Consider the following 20,073-nt stretch of genomic DNA (forward strand, 5'->3'; position numbering starts at 1 on the left):
CCTACTGTTATGTAGAGATGTTGAGTCATGTGACTCCCTCAGTGGCACAATGAATTAATAGCTGTTGCAGGAGCGAGCTTTTTAAACTGACTATGCTCACTAAGGCTGTTCATTGAGGAGGGCGGGGAAAGAAAATCAATACAACCAGCAATACACCTAGTTCAATCAGTTCTTGTTCTCTAGGACATCAAAAACTAAAGAAAACAGTAAAGAAGTGAGATGTGTTGTCAATGGAATATCTGCCTTCATCCCCCCTAAAATGGCATAAATTAGTTTACTGAAATGTCTGTGGTTGGTTATAACAGTAACCCAGATTTGCTCCTGCAAAACTTGATGGAACTTAACAAGAAATATATATATATATAAAATATTGGAACTGTAAATAAATGTTTGGATACAATTTTAATGGAAATTCTGTCCAACAGAGCAAAGTCCATATTTGTTGTGCTGTTATTGTGAGCCATTGACATGTTCAATAGATATCTGTATAATTTACAATAACAAGTTTTTTAAAAAATCAAAAGAAATCTGCTGCTTTTTGTCGCTTCGTAATTCCCTTTTTCTTCTTAGCAACAAGAATTGGTGATGGAGAAGGTTTCAAAATACCTGTTCTTGGCTTCTTTTGGGAGTTGAAAGGTGTTTCAGAGCTAATTGGGGTCTCTGGCAGAAATGCTGAAATCAATGAAAAATGAAAATTTCAAAGTAAATGTTTGCCAAACTAATATCACAAGAGTTGTTACAATCAGCCTTATCTATATCATCAGGTTGGAAAGAAATTACTGTCACATTTCAATATATATATAAAAGAGCTTCTTTGGTCTTAATTTATATATTTCATCATCAAGATAATATTTCTCTTCATTATTGATAATATCATCCCATCTGTTTCGCAAATTGTCAATCCTCTGAGCATAAAATCCTTCAGGTTTCAAAGTAAAGAAACACTCAATACCATTTTGAACCTCTTCACAATTAATAAGCGTTTTCAGGTTCATGTTGTAATGGACCTGAAAAGATGATAGTCAGAAGGTTAATGAGAACGAGGCAAAACTTCCATATTTGGTGTCATAACCCATGACACTAAATATGACCTTCTCCCAAATGACTTGGGCATTATCTTGTAAGAGCAGCGCTTTTTGATTGACAAGGAGAAGGAAACTTTGTAATACACATTTTCTCTTCTTCAATGTATAAAGATTCACACAAAGTTCTAAATATGGGTTGTATGTTGTACAATTCAAATTGTACATGTACATGTGTGTGTACGCATGTTGATCTGTGATTTCATAAATACCATCAGTGCAAAAACAGTGACATTGTTCAAATTTTCCAGTAAACAAAAAGTCCCACACTTCAGTTGCATTTGACAATTGAAGAAGGTTGGCAACAGGAAGAGGCTCTACTTATAGAAAATCTTCCCCAATAAACCTCATTTAACCAATCTCAGCATTGAAAACAAAAAAGGTTGATTCCACTTAGTAATTTTCAAAAAAATCTGAATGCACCAACCTTTGTTTTGATTCATGTCAAAACTGACTGACTTTCTGTCTTGTAAACCAGCATCACTTAGATCTGTTGAGATAATTTTGGGCTTCTATGACATATAAAATAAAAATATATATATTTATATATATATATATATATATATATATATATTTATATAAAATTTAGTCAAACTGCATACTTTAAAAAGTTATACAGTTGTACATAGCTAAACGTTCTAACTAAAGACAAAACAGATGACAGATTGGTTCATAATAAGTAACTGTTTTCAGAGCTAAACCAAAATTCATAACCTATGTTCTCTTTTGGAGTCATAGTACCTATTACTAATTTAACAGTATGTATGACTTGATCATACTGAAAATATAATCAAAAACTGAGGAGACACCACCTTGTTCTTTTTATTGTATTAGGTGAAGGCAGAGTTGTGCAATTAAGTTCACTTCACAATCAAGTGGTTTCATGTCCTGTCGCATTGCAAGGCATCTTGGGCAAGTATCTTCTACTAAAGCTGGGCTGACCAAAGCCTTGGGAGTGGATTTGGTAGACAGGAACTGAAAGAAGCCTATCATGTGTATGTGTGCGTCCTTGCCTTGACATTGCATAATGATTGCAAATGAGTGCCACTATCAAACAAGTAGTGTCATGCATTTCCAATCTTTTTGTGAAAATGTGCCTGGCCATTAGGAAATCTTCCTAGTTAGGAAACAGGTGATAGTTGATTTGGCTATGAAAAATCTGCCTCAATAAATTGTATCTGACCCATGCAATCAATAACACTCCTAACAGAGAGGAATCCTGTGTAGTTTAAAAAGCTTGCTTTTCAACCATGTGGCCTCAGGTTCAGTTCCACTGCATGGCAACTTGGGCAAGTGTCTGGGCTAACCAAAGCCTTGTGACTGAATCTGACAGAAAGAAGCCTGTTATATATTTATATGTGTGTATATGTGTGAATGTACACAAGATAACTGCAAATGAAATCACCATCATACAAGCAATGTTGTTCATTTTCAGTCATTCATGGAGTAACATTACCTAGCTTGGAAACAGGGCAAACACCTGGCCATAGAAAATCTACCTCTAAACAAAATCTGTCTGATTCATGCAGCACAGCAAATACATACTGTGTGTGTGCACCCCAACATAATGACATCACTACACATCTTGCATGCATTAGTTTCAAAATTTTTTTATTAATAACTGCATTATTTCCAGGTCAACTGACATCTGACTATTCAAAGACTTGAAAAGTAACTAGCATCGACTTCTCTTCAAAATGGACAAAATTTCACATTGTGGTGTTACTTGCAGTAAAATGACTTAGCCAACAAGGACATTCATGCTGACATGGTTGTTACATTAGGAAATGATGCTCTATCTTTATCAAAAGTGCAAAAATGGACAGCTGAATTTAGGAGAGGAACAGTGAGCCTTGAAGATAACTCGAGGTTTGGATTTCCTACAACTGCCACCACCAAGGAAAACATTGATTTTGTTGACTATAAACCAAAGAGCCAATACTTTTAGCATATCTCTTGAGAGATTTGAGAATATTCTGCACAATGAAATTTTCTGCTTGGTGGGTGCCATGTTTTCTGACACCGAACCAAAAGCACATCATCACTTTGAGCCAGAGACAAAGAAACAATTAATGCAGTGAAAACATCTCTCCTTACCTGCTCCAAAGAAGGCCAAGGTTTTTTCATCTGCTGAGAAGATGATGGCCTCAGTTTTTGGGGATGCAAAGGTAATTGTGTTTATTGACTATCTTCAAAAGGACCACATCATCAAAGGAGACTACTATGCCAACTTGCTGAGACAGTTACAAAAGACTATGAAAACTAAACGCCCATAAAAAGTGATGAAATGGGCCTTGTTTTATCAGGGCAATACTCCCTGCTGTGTGTGACTGTCTTTGAACTGGTTGATCATCCTCCCTATTCTCCTGATTTGGCCCCATCTGATTATCACCTGTTCCCCAACAGGATAAAACACCTGGATAGGAACCAGTATCACAGTGATGATGACATCATATCTGCTGTTGATGACTTTTTTAACGAACAGGATGAAAGCTGCTTCACCAGTAGAGTACAAGCACTGCAACAGCGATGGAAGAAGTGTGTGGACTGCAAGGGGGACTATGTTGAAAAATAAAGTGCATTAGTAGCTTGCTTACCAACCACATGGTTCCAGGTTCATTCCCACTGCATGGCACCTTGGGCAAGTGTCTTCTACTATAGCCTCAGGCCGACCAAAGCCTTGTGAGTGGATATGGTAGACGGAAACTGAAAGAAGCCCGTTGTATATATATGTATGTGTGTGTATATGTTTGTGTGTCTGTGTTTGTCCCCACCAACATCGCTTGACAACCGATGGTGGTGTGTTTACATCCCCGTAACTTAGCGGTTCGGCAAAAGAGACCAATAGAATAAGTACTAGGCTTCCAAAGAATCGAGGTCGATTTGCTCGACTAAAGGCGGTGCTCCAGCATGGCCGCAGTCAAATGACTGAAACAAGTAAAAGAGGATAAAAGAGAATTTGGTCATTTTCCATGAGAGTATCTTAGTCAGCCTATGAACTTTTCAGCTGAATCTCATACACATATTCTTATAATTTGAGTTTTGCAAGATGGAGAAACAATTTATTGCCAGAGTAATCAGCAAGCATTCTGAAATGTTTCCAGCTCTTTAGCTACAATTATTTTTTACTACAAGCATTTCCAGCACTAATTAAAATCACTAACATAACTGGAACTACCTATTACTTCTAGAGAATCATCCACTCAGTTAATTCCTTCCCATTTCCATGTGCACCCTTTCTGCTGTGTATCTGACCTCCTTTCATTTATTTGATTGATTACTTCAAGTACGCAACATTGAGTTTCCCTATTATGTCAAAGTTTAGCATCAAAAACAGCTTTTAATAATAGATCTAGAAAGTATAGATGTCTGGCAGGAGCCCACCTTCTCCTTTACTGGGGTAAGAGAGCAACAGATATTACTGATTTGTATGGATCTGAATAGTCTATCAAACAGTTTAGCCCTAGGTCAAATCTGATTCAGTAAACCTACCACCAAATGCATTACAGTCATTTCATTCATTCATCATCATTCAATGCCCACTTTTCCATGCTTGCACACACAGGATTTCTAGAGTTGATGCACTTCCTGCTGCCAACCTTATCTGCTTCCAAGCAAGGTAATATTTCCCTTTGGACAGATAGAGTTTCTCAGGCAGAAAATGAACATCACTTGTATGAGGGCGACACTCATTTACAACCATTACATGATATCAAGACAAAGAGAGACACAACGGGCTTCTTCCAGTTTCAATTTACTATTGCTCACAAGGCTTTGATCAGCCCACAATTATAGTAGAAAAGATTTGCCTAAAGTGCTGTGCAGTGGGACTGAACCTGAGACCACATGTTTGGGAAGCAAGTTTTTTAACCACACAGCCATGCAATTTGATACCTCTGTAATTATTTCTAAGGTATCACTTTTACCTTTGTAGCAGGTAACTACAATGCTGCTACACCAGTTGGGAATGATTCCCTCAAGGACAACCCGATTAACTAAATGGGTGACTAGGCCATATCCCAAATTGCTTTATCTACTAAGCTACTGTCAATTCAGGTAGATAGTCCCTCGGTTGGGTCCACCTTAGGCAGATTCTCCTTCTCCCATGCATAGCGCCTTTTATAGTGGCACTTCCAGGCCTCTTTCTTTGTAGAATCATTAACTCCAAAGTGTAAATCATCTGTGCGAAAACACTTCTTCCCTAAACTAAATATACCTGTCTCCTAGATTCCATTCTAGCTACCTGATATAGTTCTCCACTACCAGTCCTTTCAGGCCTGTTTCTTCGCTCTAATAAAAAACCTATGTAGTAGAAATAGAAACATTAATTGTAACTTGTTTCAGTCTTTGGACTGTGGCATCACCTTGACGAATTTAGTCAAACAAATTCACCTTGTACTTATTTTTATGTATGGTACTTATTCTATCAGTCTCTGACCAAACCACTAGTTACAGGGATACAAAGAAACCAACACTGGTTGTCAAGCAGTGGGAAATGTTTCCCCACTGCTTAACAACTACAATTCATCTAAATAGCTAAAATTAAAATTATGTACACTCTTGCATAAACACAAATTCAGGACATGTTCACCATGCAAATGACATTTTTTATTAGTTGGCAAATATCAGCATGGATCAGTAAACAGTTTGTACTCAGAAATCATCTACAAGGCCATCAGTTCTTGTTAGATTCAATGGTCCATGTACTTTTAGCTGACAGGATACAACATGTCAAAACACTAGTATCCCAGGCAGAATCCCTTGTACTAATGAATCGAGTGTGTTACAAACACGTATTCATTGTAAAGAAGCTGTTCTCCTGTGATAAACACAACAGCATTTTCATATTTGCATTGGAATCTCCTAGAACTTTTTAAGAATAAATATACAAGTCATCATTTTGATGACTTGCTGTTAAGCATGCAAATGGTTATATATATATATATATATATTTATATGTACACAAATATACACACCCCAATGAGAAAGACCAGTATGATAGTATGATCTGTTAGGAATCAAACCTGTCCTCTTGTGTGCATATGTAAAATACAGAATTTAAAAAAATAAGAGGGAATCAGGAAAAAGTTTCATGTGCACTGTCCCTTCAAAACTATGAACGTGTATATGTACACATGGTTTGCAACCAGAGTACAAAAGAGAGAAAAAAACTACATCAGTGCACGCATACATTTGTCACAGGGAAAATTTTGTGCAAAGCAAAAACTTTTTATGTACACTGACTCCTAAAATTTAGTGGTAACACAAGTATAACACACACTGAGTTTTCTTTAGTATTATAGTATCCAGTCAGATTTACAGTCATTTCTGTATAGAAACATTAGAAGGTTATGTATACTAAATGATAAAAAAAGATAACTGAAAGTGAGACGAAGCTGGAAAACATACCACCATTTTTTCAAGAAAACAAGTGCATATTATGCACAAATAAATACAGTAATTAAAATACCAAAAAGACCATTGCAAAATGTAGGGGAAAAAATAGTAAGACTTACATTTTTCTTTCTTATTGCAGACATTTTAACTTTTGAAACAGCATTCTGGAAAAATGCTGGTGGTGATTCACAAAAGCTTTTAAGGTTTTCTGCCATTTGTGGTGGTTTAGCTGCTTTGGCAGGGTTCACATTTTCAACCTTAGTATTGCTGCTACCATTACCAATGTTGTTATTGTGCTTCTTCTTCTTATTTTTATTGCTCTTATTATTAGGTCCTTTTTTGTTGTTCTCATTATCATTTAAAAGAGCAGGCTCTTTCTTATTGTCCTCATTATTATTAACAGCAGTAGATGACACTTCATTTAAGAGATTATTTTTAGCAACCATATCAAAATAACGATTTAGCTTGTGTTTTATCTTTCTATCTGCAACTACAGTCTGCCGCATCTGCTTGGTATTGACAGTATCTTTCAGCTGGTCATAAACAACGTTCGAATCTGGAGAAGTCTTCAGTCCAGTTGGTAATGGAAATGTCCGTTTTGAGTTTATATTATGTTGCTTCGCCTTCTTATTCTTCTTGTTCTTTTTATCCTGGTTTATAAACAAATGAAATGATATGTGTGTGTGTGTGTGTGTGTGTGTGTGCATGTATACAAATCTATATATATAATAATTAATTGTATCAAAGGGAAATGGAAATTAATAAAAATGTTCACCTCCAAGTGGCCTAGCGTATAAAAGTTTAGTCCAAAGACTAAGAATTACTCATAAGGTACAGTGTATATTAAAATACATAAGAGGAATCCACTTACTGGATTCCTTACACTAGAAAGAACTGCTAGGTTCTAGAACCACAAAATTAGGGATAAAATCCCAAAAGGAACGAAATGAAAAATAAAAACTTTTACCATATCTTTCCTGGACCAAATTGGTTTCTGACTTATTTTAGCAATTTAAAATAATTTGCTCGGTGAAGTCTTTATCAACAGGTACACCCAAGACTCTCTTATGTATTTTAATATACACTGTACCTTATAACATTATATATATATATATATATATATATATACATACACACACACATACACAAACTGCAATTCATCTAAATAGCTAAAATCAAAATTATGTACACTCTTGTATAAACATATATAAGATTCTTCAATGATTTCGACATTACTTCAACTGTGTGATCAACAGAACAACTTATATATTGTACTATATTGTAAAGGATTAAGTATTGTGCACACATTTGTAATTCTCAGGATGACTAACCTCATGCTGTATGACAATGCTGAGGCTCTTGATTTACAGGTATAAACCACTGATGGGCCTTAAGTTTCTGTCTCATAAATTTCACCTATCAAGCTTGGGTAAACACAAAGCAATAAAAGAAGGAACTTGTACAAGGTATTGGGCTACAGAACTGAACAAGGCCTCATGATTGTTGAACCAAGCTTCTTAACCATTTAAAAATGCCTGTATTCTAAAGTACAATAAGCTATAGAATACTGCCACAAAAAGACGACCAATCCATAAAAGTATGACAAAAGCAGATGTAGAAATGATGGCACACAAACTTCAACAATCATCACTACAAAATGCAGATAACAAAGTGCCAATGTGCCTGTTCACTATCTAATATAGGCCAGATCTTCACTGGTACTCTAGGGCGTTAGTCTATCCAGTGAAACTGGATTTGTAAATTTTGGAATCTTAGCTCCATGAACATATACACACATAAAGCCTAAATGGAAACTGACCTCAACAGAGACAGAAATGAGTGAAGACTTCAATATAGATAGGTAGATCAAACCTCAAAGAGATGAGCAGAGATAAATTTTAATGCAGAGAAGCATAGACACACAAACTAATTAAAACAACTAACCTTTTTATTTGCTATTGTCGCCTCTCCATTTTGCTTCTTATTTTTCTTTCTCACCGTCTCTTTCCTAACTGTCTGGTCAACTGAACCACAGATGTCCTCTCTTTTCTCATCATCTTTTTCAAAATCCACCAAGGTAAACCAACTAGAGTTTGACTGAGACGAATTATCAGTGCTGTCAGAGGGTGTTTTTACCTTCTTTCGCTTTTTCTTTCTCTTGCCTGCTGCTACCGTTTTGCTTATCATCTCTATCATCATCTTCATCTTTTTTTCTATCATTTCATCATCCAGCTCTTCATTTTTTCGCTTACATTTACCTGACGAGGGTTTACCATCAGCACTACTGTCAGTATGTTTCTTAGGCTTCCGTGATGGGCCAGCCTGGGCTTCAAGCTGCTGTTGTTGGGAGTTCTTAACCTCTTCATTACCACTGCTGCTGTTGTTGTTGTTGTTGGATGCTTGAACATCTACAATATAACAACCAACTTCATCGCCTTCTATGCTTTTACTTTCCTCTTCACTCTCCTCCTCCTCCTCCATTTTCAGGAATGCCTCTTCAACATCAAATTCTAAACCATCATCACTACCATCCTCTTCTTCATTTTCGTCATCATAATCATTGTCATCATTATCATCTGGTTCTCTATTTATATAGACAGAATCTATTTCATCACTGCCTATCATTCCATCTTTTCCAAGACCCAAAGACTCATCATCATCAAATTCTTCCTCCTCTTCTTCATCATCATTATCATACACATTTTCTCCATCCTCTTCTTCGTCACTTGTACCTTCTTCTTCTTCTTCTTCAACATCCCACATATCTTCCTCCTCTTCTTCTTCAGAATCATAATCATCATCTTCAACTTCATCAGCTTCAAAACTTATAAACTCACAGCCAATGTCCTCATTATCTTCTTCCATACTTTCTCCATCTTCTTCTCCCTCTTCTGTACTCTCTCCATCCTCTTCTTCCCCCTCCTCGGCATTCTCTATGTCTTTCTCCTCCTCCTCCATAGTCTCTTCATCCACTTCTTCCTCATCTGCCACTCTGTCTTTTTTCTTCTTTTGCTCTCCATTACATTTTTCCTGGGCTCGTTCCTTCTTTAAACGTCGTATTTCAAGTTCTGTAATAGAAACTGGGCAGTTAGAGAGTGGAAAGGATACAGCAAGAGGGTGGTTGGAGAGATTGAGAAGAATAGATGAGTGAGAGAGAGAGAGAGAGAGAGAGAGATGCTAGCAGGAAACACATACACATACATCATCGTCATCATCAAAATCTATTGCAGGCAGACGCATCGTTTTAAAATTACAAAACTATAGATACTCTGAGCTGCTTAAGCTATAACATGTACATATACACTCCAGTTGTTAGCAATATAGTTAAGAGACATTTTCTCACCATCTAACTCAGTATATTACTTAACACTATCAGCAGGATATCCCACCTTTGTCAACAAGTTTTCTGAATCACTATGATGATAAAAGAGGAAGTGTAATTTTCGTGTGCACATTCATTTCATTTTATGATTTTAAAATTTATTTCATTTTGTAATTTTCTTAAAATATTTATGTATATTTCCTTGTACCTATTTCACATGCACAAGTTCATTTCAAAATCCGATAATGTGCACAACTTTTCTTTGATGATGTCTTATACTACAATTGTAATGTTATATGTATCCTATGAGGGCTTTATCCTGAATGTTTAACATTTAATAAATATTAGAGTTAGGATTCAAATTCAAACAAGTACACACACACTTTTACATATTCACAATAAAATTTCTGGTGTAATCTCTACTATATCTGAAATATATTTTAAGTGGAAGACATTTAGAAGAATTGACATAAAGACAAATAGATGGGTAAGAAGGGTGGGAGGCTGGATAGAAAGACAAATGGCTGAGTAGATAAATGGAAGGATGAAAGTGATATACATTAACCTAAGCTGTAAGTCCAACTGTGAAAAAACAGGATAATAGATTATAAACAAAATAACTGAACTTCACACTTACTCTTACATTGCTTCTGTGATGGAATTTCTTTTTGCAGTTTCTCATTAAACTCCAAATATCTCCGAGCTGCCTCTTCAATATTCACTTCTTCAATATTGCCTTTTTTATGTTTACTTTTACTTTTCTTCACACTTTTGGAAGAAGGCTTTTTATATTCTAAATCTTTTATTCTGGAAAATGAAAATGGTATTTCAGTGATGTTTTAAAATTACTCTGAATTATAATTATAAATAAATAATAGGGGAAGTCAAAAACTGTCTTTAGGTTGGCCACACTGCCTTCAGCATTTGTGTGCTAAAAGGTAGTACTCTGGTGGTTATGCAACCAAGGTTTGACTGGGGTTGTTCCAGTTTTCGCCAAAGAACAGATATCAGTCATCTGATCTTTTTGGTTTGAAGGTGTGTCAGAGGCAGAAAGTCATTGCAGGCTTTCAGTACAATAGAGGGACAGCACTCTACCACATAGAAGCATGTACGAGTCGATGGAGAAGTTTAAAAACGGCCAGACAGCCATGTAGCTCAAAGAGGGAGCGAGATGCCTTTCAACTTCCACCACTGATGTGAAGATTCAACAAGTTTGAGAGATGGCTCTTGTGAACTTATGAGTGACCATCAATGAGGCGCATACAGTCTAGACCCTCAATCCTTCTGGCTATCACCTCTTTGGATCACTTGAACATTCTTTACAAGGTTGTCAATTTGCCAAAAGAAACACAAGAAACAGTATGTAAATGGCTACACAACCAGCCGAAAATTTTCTCCCATGGAATAAGCAAACTTGTGGACTCCCTGAAGAAGTGCATTGAAAAGCAAACAGAATATGTCAAAAAATGATGTAATTGTTCAATTCCTGCTTTTGTTTTAAGAAATTACAGAAACAAGAGTGAACTTAATTTTTGATTTGTCTTCATGACCACAAGTATTGATTCGAATTCAAAGTAAAACTATTAGGGCGTCAAGTATGAAATTTGTAGAAAAGAAAAAAAGTTTGCTAATGTTTTATAAATACAAGGAATAGTTTTATTTATCAAAGTATGCACCCATATTGTCAATACACTTCTGCCATTTCAGCGGTAGCTTGTCCAGCCCAGAACTGTAAAAGCCTGGCAATCTAGAGTCAATAAAATCTTGGAAGGCCTGTTTTACGGTATCATCAGAATTAAATTTTTTTCTTATCAAAAAGTTATCCAAGTTCTGGAAGAAGTGGTAGTCAGTGGGGACAAGATCAAGTGTGTATGTTGGATGATGGAGAACTTCCAACTCCAACTCCTATAGTTTCGCCAATGTCATTTTTGCAATGTGTGGTCTGGCGTTGTCTTGCAATAAAACTCAGGAGTGAATTTGTTGACTAATCTAGGCTGTTTCTTATTTTGTAAGTTTCTGTATCATTTGGTCCAGTTGGCTGCAGTATACTACAGCTGTGATTGATGAGCTAGGTTTAATGAAATCATAATGAATCACACCTGCGCCAGACCACCAAACACACACCATCAGCTTCTTTTGATGAATTGCTTCTTGGACTGTGTTTTGGTGGCTCGACTTTGTCCAACCATTGAGCTGAACGTTTACGATTGTTGCATCGGATCCATTTCTCATCACGTTACAATTCGATTCCAAAATGATTCATTTTTGTGACAAGAAAGTAGCACAACGCAAGCTTCCAAACATTGCTGTTTCTGATTTTCATTGAGTTCATGTGGAACACACTTATCCAACTTTTCCACTTTACTGATTTGAACTAGGTGAGTCAATATCGTTTGCTTGGTAACACCAAACAACAACAATAATTCACGGGCACTTTGAGATGGATCTGACTCGACGGTGGCTTTCAGTTCGTCATTATCCACCTTTGTTTCTGGTTGACCACATTGCTCATTTGTGAGGTCAAAGTTACAGAACAAAATTTTGCAAACCAATTTAATACTGTCTGCTGTTTAACATTAGAATGAAATACTCCCTCAATATTCCAAGCTGTCTTTTTTTCAAAACTATGAATTTTCGACTTAGCCATTTCTAAACAAAAACAGCAAAAGACGATTTATAAATACTTTATAAAGCGCAAAATGAGTTAGAATAGAGAAATAGATGTGTCAGCATTCTCTCAAAAAATAAAGATTATCAAAATATAATAATAGTGCAAAATGAGCAGCTGTCAAAGTTTACCATATACCTTACTACAAATTTCATGCTTAACGACTTAAAATATCAAGATTTAACATTAATTTAAATTTTATACTATATATTAAATTGATATCTACCTAAAAGCAGAACAATAATGTACAGTACATGCCTATATAATTATTAGTGTGAAGTGTCAAGTACGGGTATGACTATATAGTTAAATAGTTCACTTTGCAATTGAGTGACTTCTGCTTGCATGACAACGCCCGCCCTCATATCATCAATATGACCAAAAAAGCCATTCAAAAGCATGGCTGGGAAGTGCTGCCACACCCACTGTACTCTCCTGATTTGGCACCATTGGATTTCCACCTCTTTCAAATGTTATGCGCAGAGTTTCAGTTTCATTCAATACTGATGCAGAATTGAGAGCTTGGTTGGATCAATTTTTTTGAGTCGAAATCAGGTGATTTCTACCAACGAGGTATTGAAAATTTTGTTGAACGTTGGGAAGAAGTTGTAAACAACAAGGGTGAATACATTATTGATTAATTAGTTGTTATTTTTTATTAAACCTTTTAAAAAATTTAAAATTAAAAAAGCACCGGGAACTTAGTTGCCAACCTAATATATATATATATATATATCAATTTTTTTTCTCCGTGTTTTTCTCCTTGTCTCCGTATTCTTTCTGTTGAAGAGCGTAGCTCGAAACGTCAAAGACTTTCCGTATTCCCGAGCGTCATACTAATATATACTTTTGTTATTTACGCCACCTGTCCTCGTCTGTTGTTATTATTTGTATATTCTCCCATATATTATATATATATATATATATATATATATATATATATATATATATATATATATATATATATACACACACCCACCCAGATATCTTTATCTTTTACTTATTTCAGTCATCAGACTGCATCCATTCTGGGGCATTTTTAACTGAATACTATTGCCCCCCCCCCCACTAATTTTTTTAAAGCTTGGTGCTTATTCCGTTTGTGTCTTTTGCTGAACCATTAAGTTATGATGACATAAACGCACCAACACCAGTTGTCAAACAGTGGTGGGGGACAAACAGATACTAAGACACACACACATATATATTCACGTGAAGTATATTTGCCACTTAAATGCGGCTAACCACTAAGGGTGAATGCTACTGTAGCTTGTAACACCCGACCTCATTCAGAGGTTTATTATTGCTATATATATATATATATATATATATATATATATATATACACACACACACACACTAGCTAAAAAGCTACCCGATAGGGCAGCTTTTAAGCAACTGACCCTGAATGGGAAGATCCGCAAACAGATCTCTGACTTGTTCTGGAGAATTTGTTGCAATTGCTTCCTCCAGAGTCATATCCCAATGATCATCATATTTATCGCAAAAAATATTGCTGAAAACAACAGCAGTAATGAAAACATGGGAATCCAAAATTTCAGGATTGCAGGTCCAGATTCAGCCCAGAATGTTTTTTTTTTTTAAATTTACTCATGGAATTAGCCCCTAGATTGTAAAAATTTTTATTGTACAAAAAAATCACAGTAATGAAAACTTGGGAATCCAAAATTTCAGGATTGTGGGTCCGGATTGGACCCGGAATGTTTTTAATTTACTCACGGACTCAGCCTGATACCAAAATGGTATATGTTCGGCTACGGCCTCTAGGAGTACAGTTGAAAAAGTGTGACACACTGACATTTATTATATTATATTAAGGCAGTGAACTGGCACGTCGGGCAAAATGTTTAGCAGTATTTCACCTGCTGTTAGGTTTCGAGTTCAAATTCCACTGAGGTTGACTTTGCCTTTCATCCTTTCAGGGTCAATAAAATTAGTACCAGTTATGTACTGGGGGCAATGTAATCGACTTAATTCCTTCCCCACAAATTTGAGACCTTGTGCTTCTAGTAGAAAGGATTTCTTAAAGTTGAAAAAGTGTGACACAGTGACATTTACATTTATTATATTAGATATGTTTAATTTTGGTGAAGCTTTATTTCAATTAAAGTGTATTTCATATATGTGTGTGTGTATTAAAGAAAGCAAAAAATAAAACAAAAGTGATAGTGTTCAGTAATTTGGTGACAGGAACTTCTGTCAAAGAGACAAGTTTAAACAAAGATGTATATCATCTCCCTCTTTCTCTCTTATTACTCCCACTGTCACCATCAACACTACTACTTTTAGTAAAACATCAACTCTCCCTAAATTTCTTTGTCTCTTTTTCTTTCTCACTATCTTTGCCACCACACTCACCATCTCTATGCCTACTATTATTCTCACCCCATCATGAGGAATAGTAGGAGTGTCATTGAATAGTGAGAGGGGTGGGGTCTAAGTGTGACACATTGATACACAGAAATTAGTTTTCACATTTATATTAGATATATACAAGGGGCTTCTTTCAGTTGCTGCCTACCAAATCCACTCACATGGTTTTGATTGGCCTGAGGCTATACCAGAAAACACTTGCCCAAGGTGCCACACAGTGGGACTGAACCCTAAACTGTGTGGTTGAGAAGCAATCTTCTTATCACACAGCCACTCCTGCATCTATATATATGCAAAACACAAAAGCATTGGCAAGAAAAAAACTCTTGATTTTGAAATGATATTTATTCTACACCAAGTTACAGATACTCCTTTTATCACAACTACAGTGAACCAGTAGAACAAATGATTACATGTTAAGACCAAATCTCACCCATGGTTCAGAAGATTATATGAAACCACTTCAGTGTATACACGTCTGAATAATAAGACAAAATTTTCTGAGTGACAAAAATCCACTGGGATAGTGCTCTGCTCTAGATTCACATGTTAAGTAGAGACATAACTTTTTCACAGGACAGGATTCCATCATTTGTAGATTTGTGGTGTGGAAGGAACTGAACTGAGCATTATTATCATCATCACTGCTGACAGTGGTGATTGATACCTCTGTAACAGTCAGCATGAGTTAGTTATACATTGATGTACAAGGCAGTAGTGGTATTAGCCCTTTAGCATTCAGATTACTTTCTTGAATGTAATGCTCATTTATTCATATTATCTTGTAGCTTCAAGAGTTTGATGACTGATTGTTTATTTTTAGAATGACATTGTAGGATAGGTGAGAGAGGCCAAATCTGGTTGCTTTGAACATAAAACAGGAAAACTATTTTAGCTGGTTATGGCCTGTTTAAATGCTAAAGACACAAAACAATGACTTCATGTCCAGTACACTAGTTTCAGCATTCATTCATACAACTTAAAGGCAAAGGTTTTTTTTCTTTTTTCACAATCAAGAATGATCAGAGTTGGGATCTAACACCAGATTTAATTTATGTAAGAAAAAGAGAGAGGGTGAGTAAAGGAGGTATTATAAAAGTATTCTTACCGCTTGATCAGATTATATAACTGCTTCCGTCGTTTAAATGTACCTTTTTCACTACTGGCCCTATCCATGAGAAGGGTTGAAAACTTTTCCAAATCGATCTTGAAACAAACAATACCAAACATTAAATGGGAATAATTAATTAAGTTAAACAGTTTGGAGCTAACTCTGACTTCACTAACTTCACAGACATCTATGAACCAAGACTAGTTTGTTTTAGAAAATAAATTAGACAATAAATTACTGCGATCATATTTTAACAAAGGGAATACTGAAAATCAAATTTGGAAATAATTACATTGCAAGGAAAGACAGTATTAGTCAGGCAAGTACAGGTACACTTCAGGACAGATTTGGTAGTATTAGACTTCAGCAAAACAGAATGCACCATATTTGCTGAAGAGAATCATTAAGTCAATGCACAGTATTGTACACTGGTTGGCATAGAAAATTAAGCTTATTTTAGAGACTAATTTACTCAAACATCATCTGCAGACTTGAGGAAATGTAATCAGCAAGTATAGGTTAACAATTTCATATTTCTCATATAGCCTCAAATATGAGAGGCTGTATAAACAATGATGCTTTTATTAATTCTCACATGTGTGCCTGAAATAATTAATACAATTTTTAAATGCTTACAAACTTTCCTTTTTTTCTTTTGTTGTGAAGGCATGTGGTCTAAGTATTAGAGTGTTAGACTCATCAGATATCTCAAACTGTCCATGGTCACTCATTGATTATGTCATAATTAAGCTTTAGGAAAAATAGTAGTTTTGATTTCTTCAAATTCACCAAGGCAAACTTTTTTAAAAGTTTTATATGCATAACAAAATATTCTAATTGGTTGAGCAATATGACACCTGCTGTAACAATTTCATGTTCAAGCAGCAAAGAAAAGAAAAAAATATCATTCTATTTGATGCTTGTGTGTAGCACAAATGAATCCAAAGTAATATACACCACTGATACAACAGGACGAATAATAATGTTTTTTAATATAGACATAAGAAACAATATAGGCAATTACATTAACCCCAATACTAGATTGGTACTTTATTTTGTTAACTCCCAGAAGGATGAGAGACATATTACGCGAAGCCTTCGACGAAATAGAAGGGGATATAGCATCACAATGTGGAAGACAACTGGAGGTTTCTACGGAACAACCTGCTGAGAGCCACTGACCAGATCTGTGGATGGTGCAAAGTCCCCTCTCGACCCCAAATAACGTGGTGGTGGAACAATGTGGTTGACAGGGTTATTAGACAAAAGAAACAGGCTTGGAAGGACTGGAAGAACAGAGGTAGCAGGGAATTGTATCAGACTGCCAGAAGGGAAGCTATGAGACAGGTTTATTTAGCCAGAGGGAAAGCAAATAAGAAAAAAATTTGCCAATGTTCTGCGCCATGAGGACCAAAGACTTGAGGTATTTCGTGTTGCAAGACAGTGTGTGGGAGAGAATCGTGATGTCGTAGGAGAGAAATGTGTCTGCATGGATGATGGGTCACTTGCACTAAACAAGGCTGCAAAGAGAGACGTTTGGAGACGCCACTATGAAAGGTTGCTTAATAAAGAGAATGAATGGAAGAGAGAGAGTCTGCTGAATGTTGACCCAACAGAGGGACCAGCTATCCTAATTGACAGTACCTTGGTAGATAGAGCAATCAAGAGTATGAAGACAGGGAAGGCCCATCAGGAATCACTGCAGAGATGCTCAAAATATCTGGCAGTGTCGGCTGTAGCCTAGTCACCCATATAGTTAACCAGGTGATACATGAAGGAGTCATACCCAATGACTGGTGTAGCAGTACCATAGTCAACTGCTACAAAGGTAAAGGTGACGCTTTAGACACAAACAATTACAGAGGTATCAAGTTCTTGGATCAGGTAATGAAGGTCACAGAGAGGGTCATAGCCCAACTAATTAGGGTGAGAGTCAGCTTAGATGAGATGCAGTTTGGGTTTGTGCCAGGAAAAAAGCACCACTGATGCTACATTTCTGGTAAGACAGCTGCAGGAGAAATACCTAGCCAAAGATAAACCTCTGTACCTGGCTTTCGTTGACATCGAGAAAGCTTTTGACAGAGTCCTTCGATCCCTTATCTGGTGGTCAATGAGGAAACTAGGGATAGATGAATGGTTAGTGAGAGCTGTGCGAGTCATGTACAGAGATTCCGTCAGTAAGGTGAGAGTTGGCAATGAGTACATTGAAGAATTCCGGGTAGAGGTATGGGTCCACCAAGGATCAGTCCTCAGCCCCCTCCTATTTATCATAGTCATCCAGGCAATAACAGAGGAATTCATGACAGGATGCCCCTGGGAGCTCCTCTATGCCAATGACCTTGCCCTAATTGCTGAGTCACTATCAGAACTAGAGGAGAAGTTTCAGGTGTGGAAGCAAGGATTAGAATCGAAGGGCCTTAAAGTCAACCTAGCTAAAACCAAAGTCCTAATAAGTAGGAAGGCAGACAAAACACAAACCCCTTCAGGTAGATGGCCCTGCTCGATCTGTAGAAAAGGCGTTGGTAGAAACTCTATAAGATGTACCCAGCGTAAACTATGGACACATAAGAGGTGCAGCAATATCAAAGGAAGGCTAACTAGGAAGATAGTTTTTGTATGTGGCAGATGCTCAGGAGCAATAAACACTGAAAATGTGGAGAGAACAACTTCCGCCACATTCCAGGGAGAAAATCTAGAAGTAGTTGATAGCTTCCATTACCTAGGTGACCAAGTCAGTAGCGGGGGAGAGTGCGCTGAAAGTGTAGCTGCTAGAATAAGAATAGCCTGGGCAAAGTTTAGAAAGCTCTTACCTCTGCTGGTGACAAAGGGCCTCTCACTCAGAGTAAAAGGCAGACTGTATGATGCATGTGTACAGCCATGCTACATGGCAGTGAAACATGGGCTGTGACTGCTGAGGACAGGCGTAAGCTCGCAAGGAATGAAGCCAGTTTACTCTGGTGGATGTGTAATGTCAGTGTGCATACTTGACAGAGTGTCAGTTTCTTGAGAGAAAAGTTGAACCTAAGAAGCATCAGTTGTGGTGTGCAAGAGAGACGACTGCGCTGGTATGGTCATTTGTCGAGAATGGATGAGGATAGTTGTGTGAAAAAGTGCCACACCCTAGTGGTTGAGGGTACCTGTGGAAGAGGTAGACCCAGGAAGACCTGGGATGAGGTGGTGAAGCATGACCTTCGAATATTAGGCCTCACCAAGGTAATGACTAGTGACCGAGACCATTGGAAATACGCTGTGCGTGACCCGGCAAGACAAGTGAGACCATAACCTGTGGCCTCTGCCAGGGGTGTATCCAGCCTACTTGTGCATACCTTTCCTTCTTTGGACACAAATCCCTGCTTGCAAAGACCTGTTGAGGCAAGTGAAATAGAAATCGAACTAGATTTGACGACTGGCACCCATGCCAACCTTCCTTCATTGGACACTAAATTCTGCTTGCGAAGACCTATTGGGGCAAGTGAAATCATAACTGAACCAAATTTGATGACTGGCACCCGTGCCAATGGATTGCCAACAGCACCATCCGAGCAGGATCTCTGCCAGAACAGAGGCCTGGCTTCTGTGCCGGTGGCACGTAAAAAGCACCATTTGAACGTGATCGTTACCAGCGATGCCTTACTAGCACTTGTGCCGGTGGCATGTGAACAAAACATTCGAGCGAGGTCGTTGCCAGCACCGCTGGACTGACTCCTGTGCAGGTGGCACACAAAAGCACCATTTGAGCATGGCTGTTGCCAGTACTGCCAGACTGGTCCTTGTGCCGGTGGCACTTAAAAGCACCCACTAAACTCTCGGAGTGGTTGGCATTAGGAAGGGCATCCAGCTGTAGAAACTCTGCCAGATCAGATTGGAGCCTGGTGCAACCATCTGGTTCACCAGTCCTCAGTCAAATCGTCCAACCCATGCTAGCATGGAAAGCAGATGTTAAACAATGATGATGATGATGATGACCTCCAAACAAATATTGCAACATATTTTGTCCAACACTCGAATGATTCTGCTGTTCTTCCATCCAATAAAAAGAATATTCACGATCATAAACCAAAATTTTGTGGAAGGATACAAAGCTAAATAATGACTGCCC

At 37.2% G+C, this 20,073-nt stretch overlaps 1 protein-coding gene across 1 annotated transcript in view; it reads right to left on the bottom strand.

Moving 5' to 3' along the window:
- Positions 1-383: 383 nt before the first annotated feature.
- The window catches only part of LOC106879446 (uncharacterized), a 34,845-nt gene continuing 15,155 nt past the window's right edge, over positions 384-20,073 (bottom strand). The window contains exons 7-12 of the mRNA XM_014929000.3: positions 15,972-16,069; positions 10,439-10,608; positions 8,424-9,547; positions 6,599-7,129; positions 1,510-1,594; positions 384-672 (exon numbers count right to left, since the gene is read on the bottom strand). Coding sequence (XP_014784486.1) covers positions 518-672; positions 1,510-1,594; positions 6,599-7,129; positions 8,424-9,547; positions 10,439-10,608; positions 15,972-16,069 — 2,163 coding nt within the window. The 3' untranslated portion in view covers positions 384-517. The remainder of the gene's footprint in view (positions 673-1,509; positions 1,595-6,598; positions 7,130-8,423; positions 9,548-10,438; positions 10,609-15,971; positions 16,070-20,073) is intronic.

The sequence above is a fragment of the Octopus bimaculoides genome, chromosome 20 (genome assembly GCF_046866305.1).
Source record: "Octopus bimaculoides isolate indiv1 chromosome 20, ASM4686630v1, whole genome shotgun sequence".
Classification (NCBI taxonomy): Eukaryota; Metazoa; Mollusca; class Cephalopoda; order Octopoda; family Octopodidae; genus Octopus; species Octopus bimaculoides.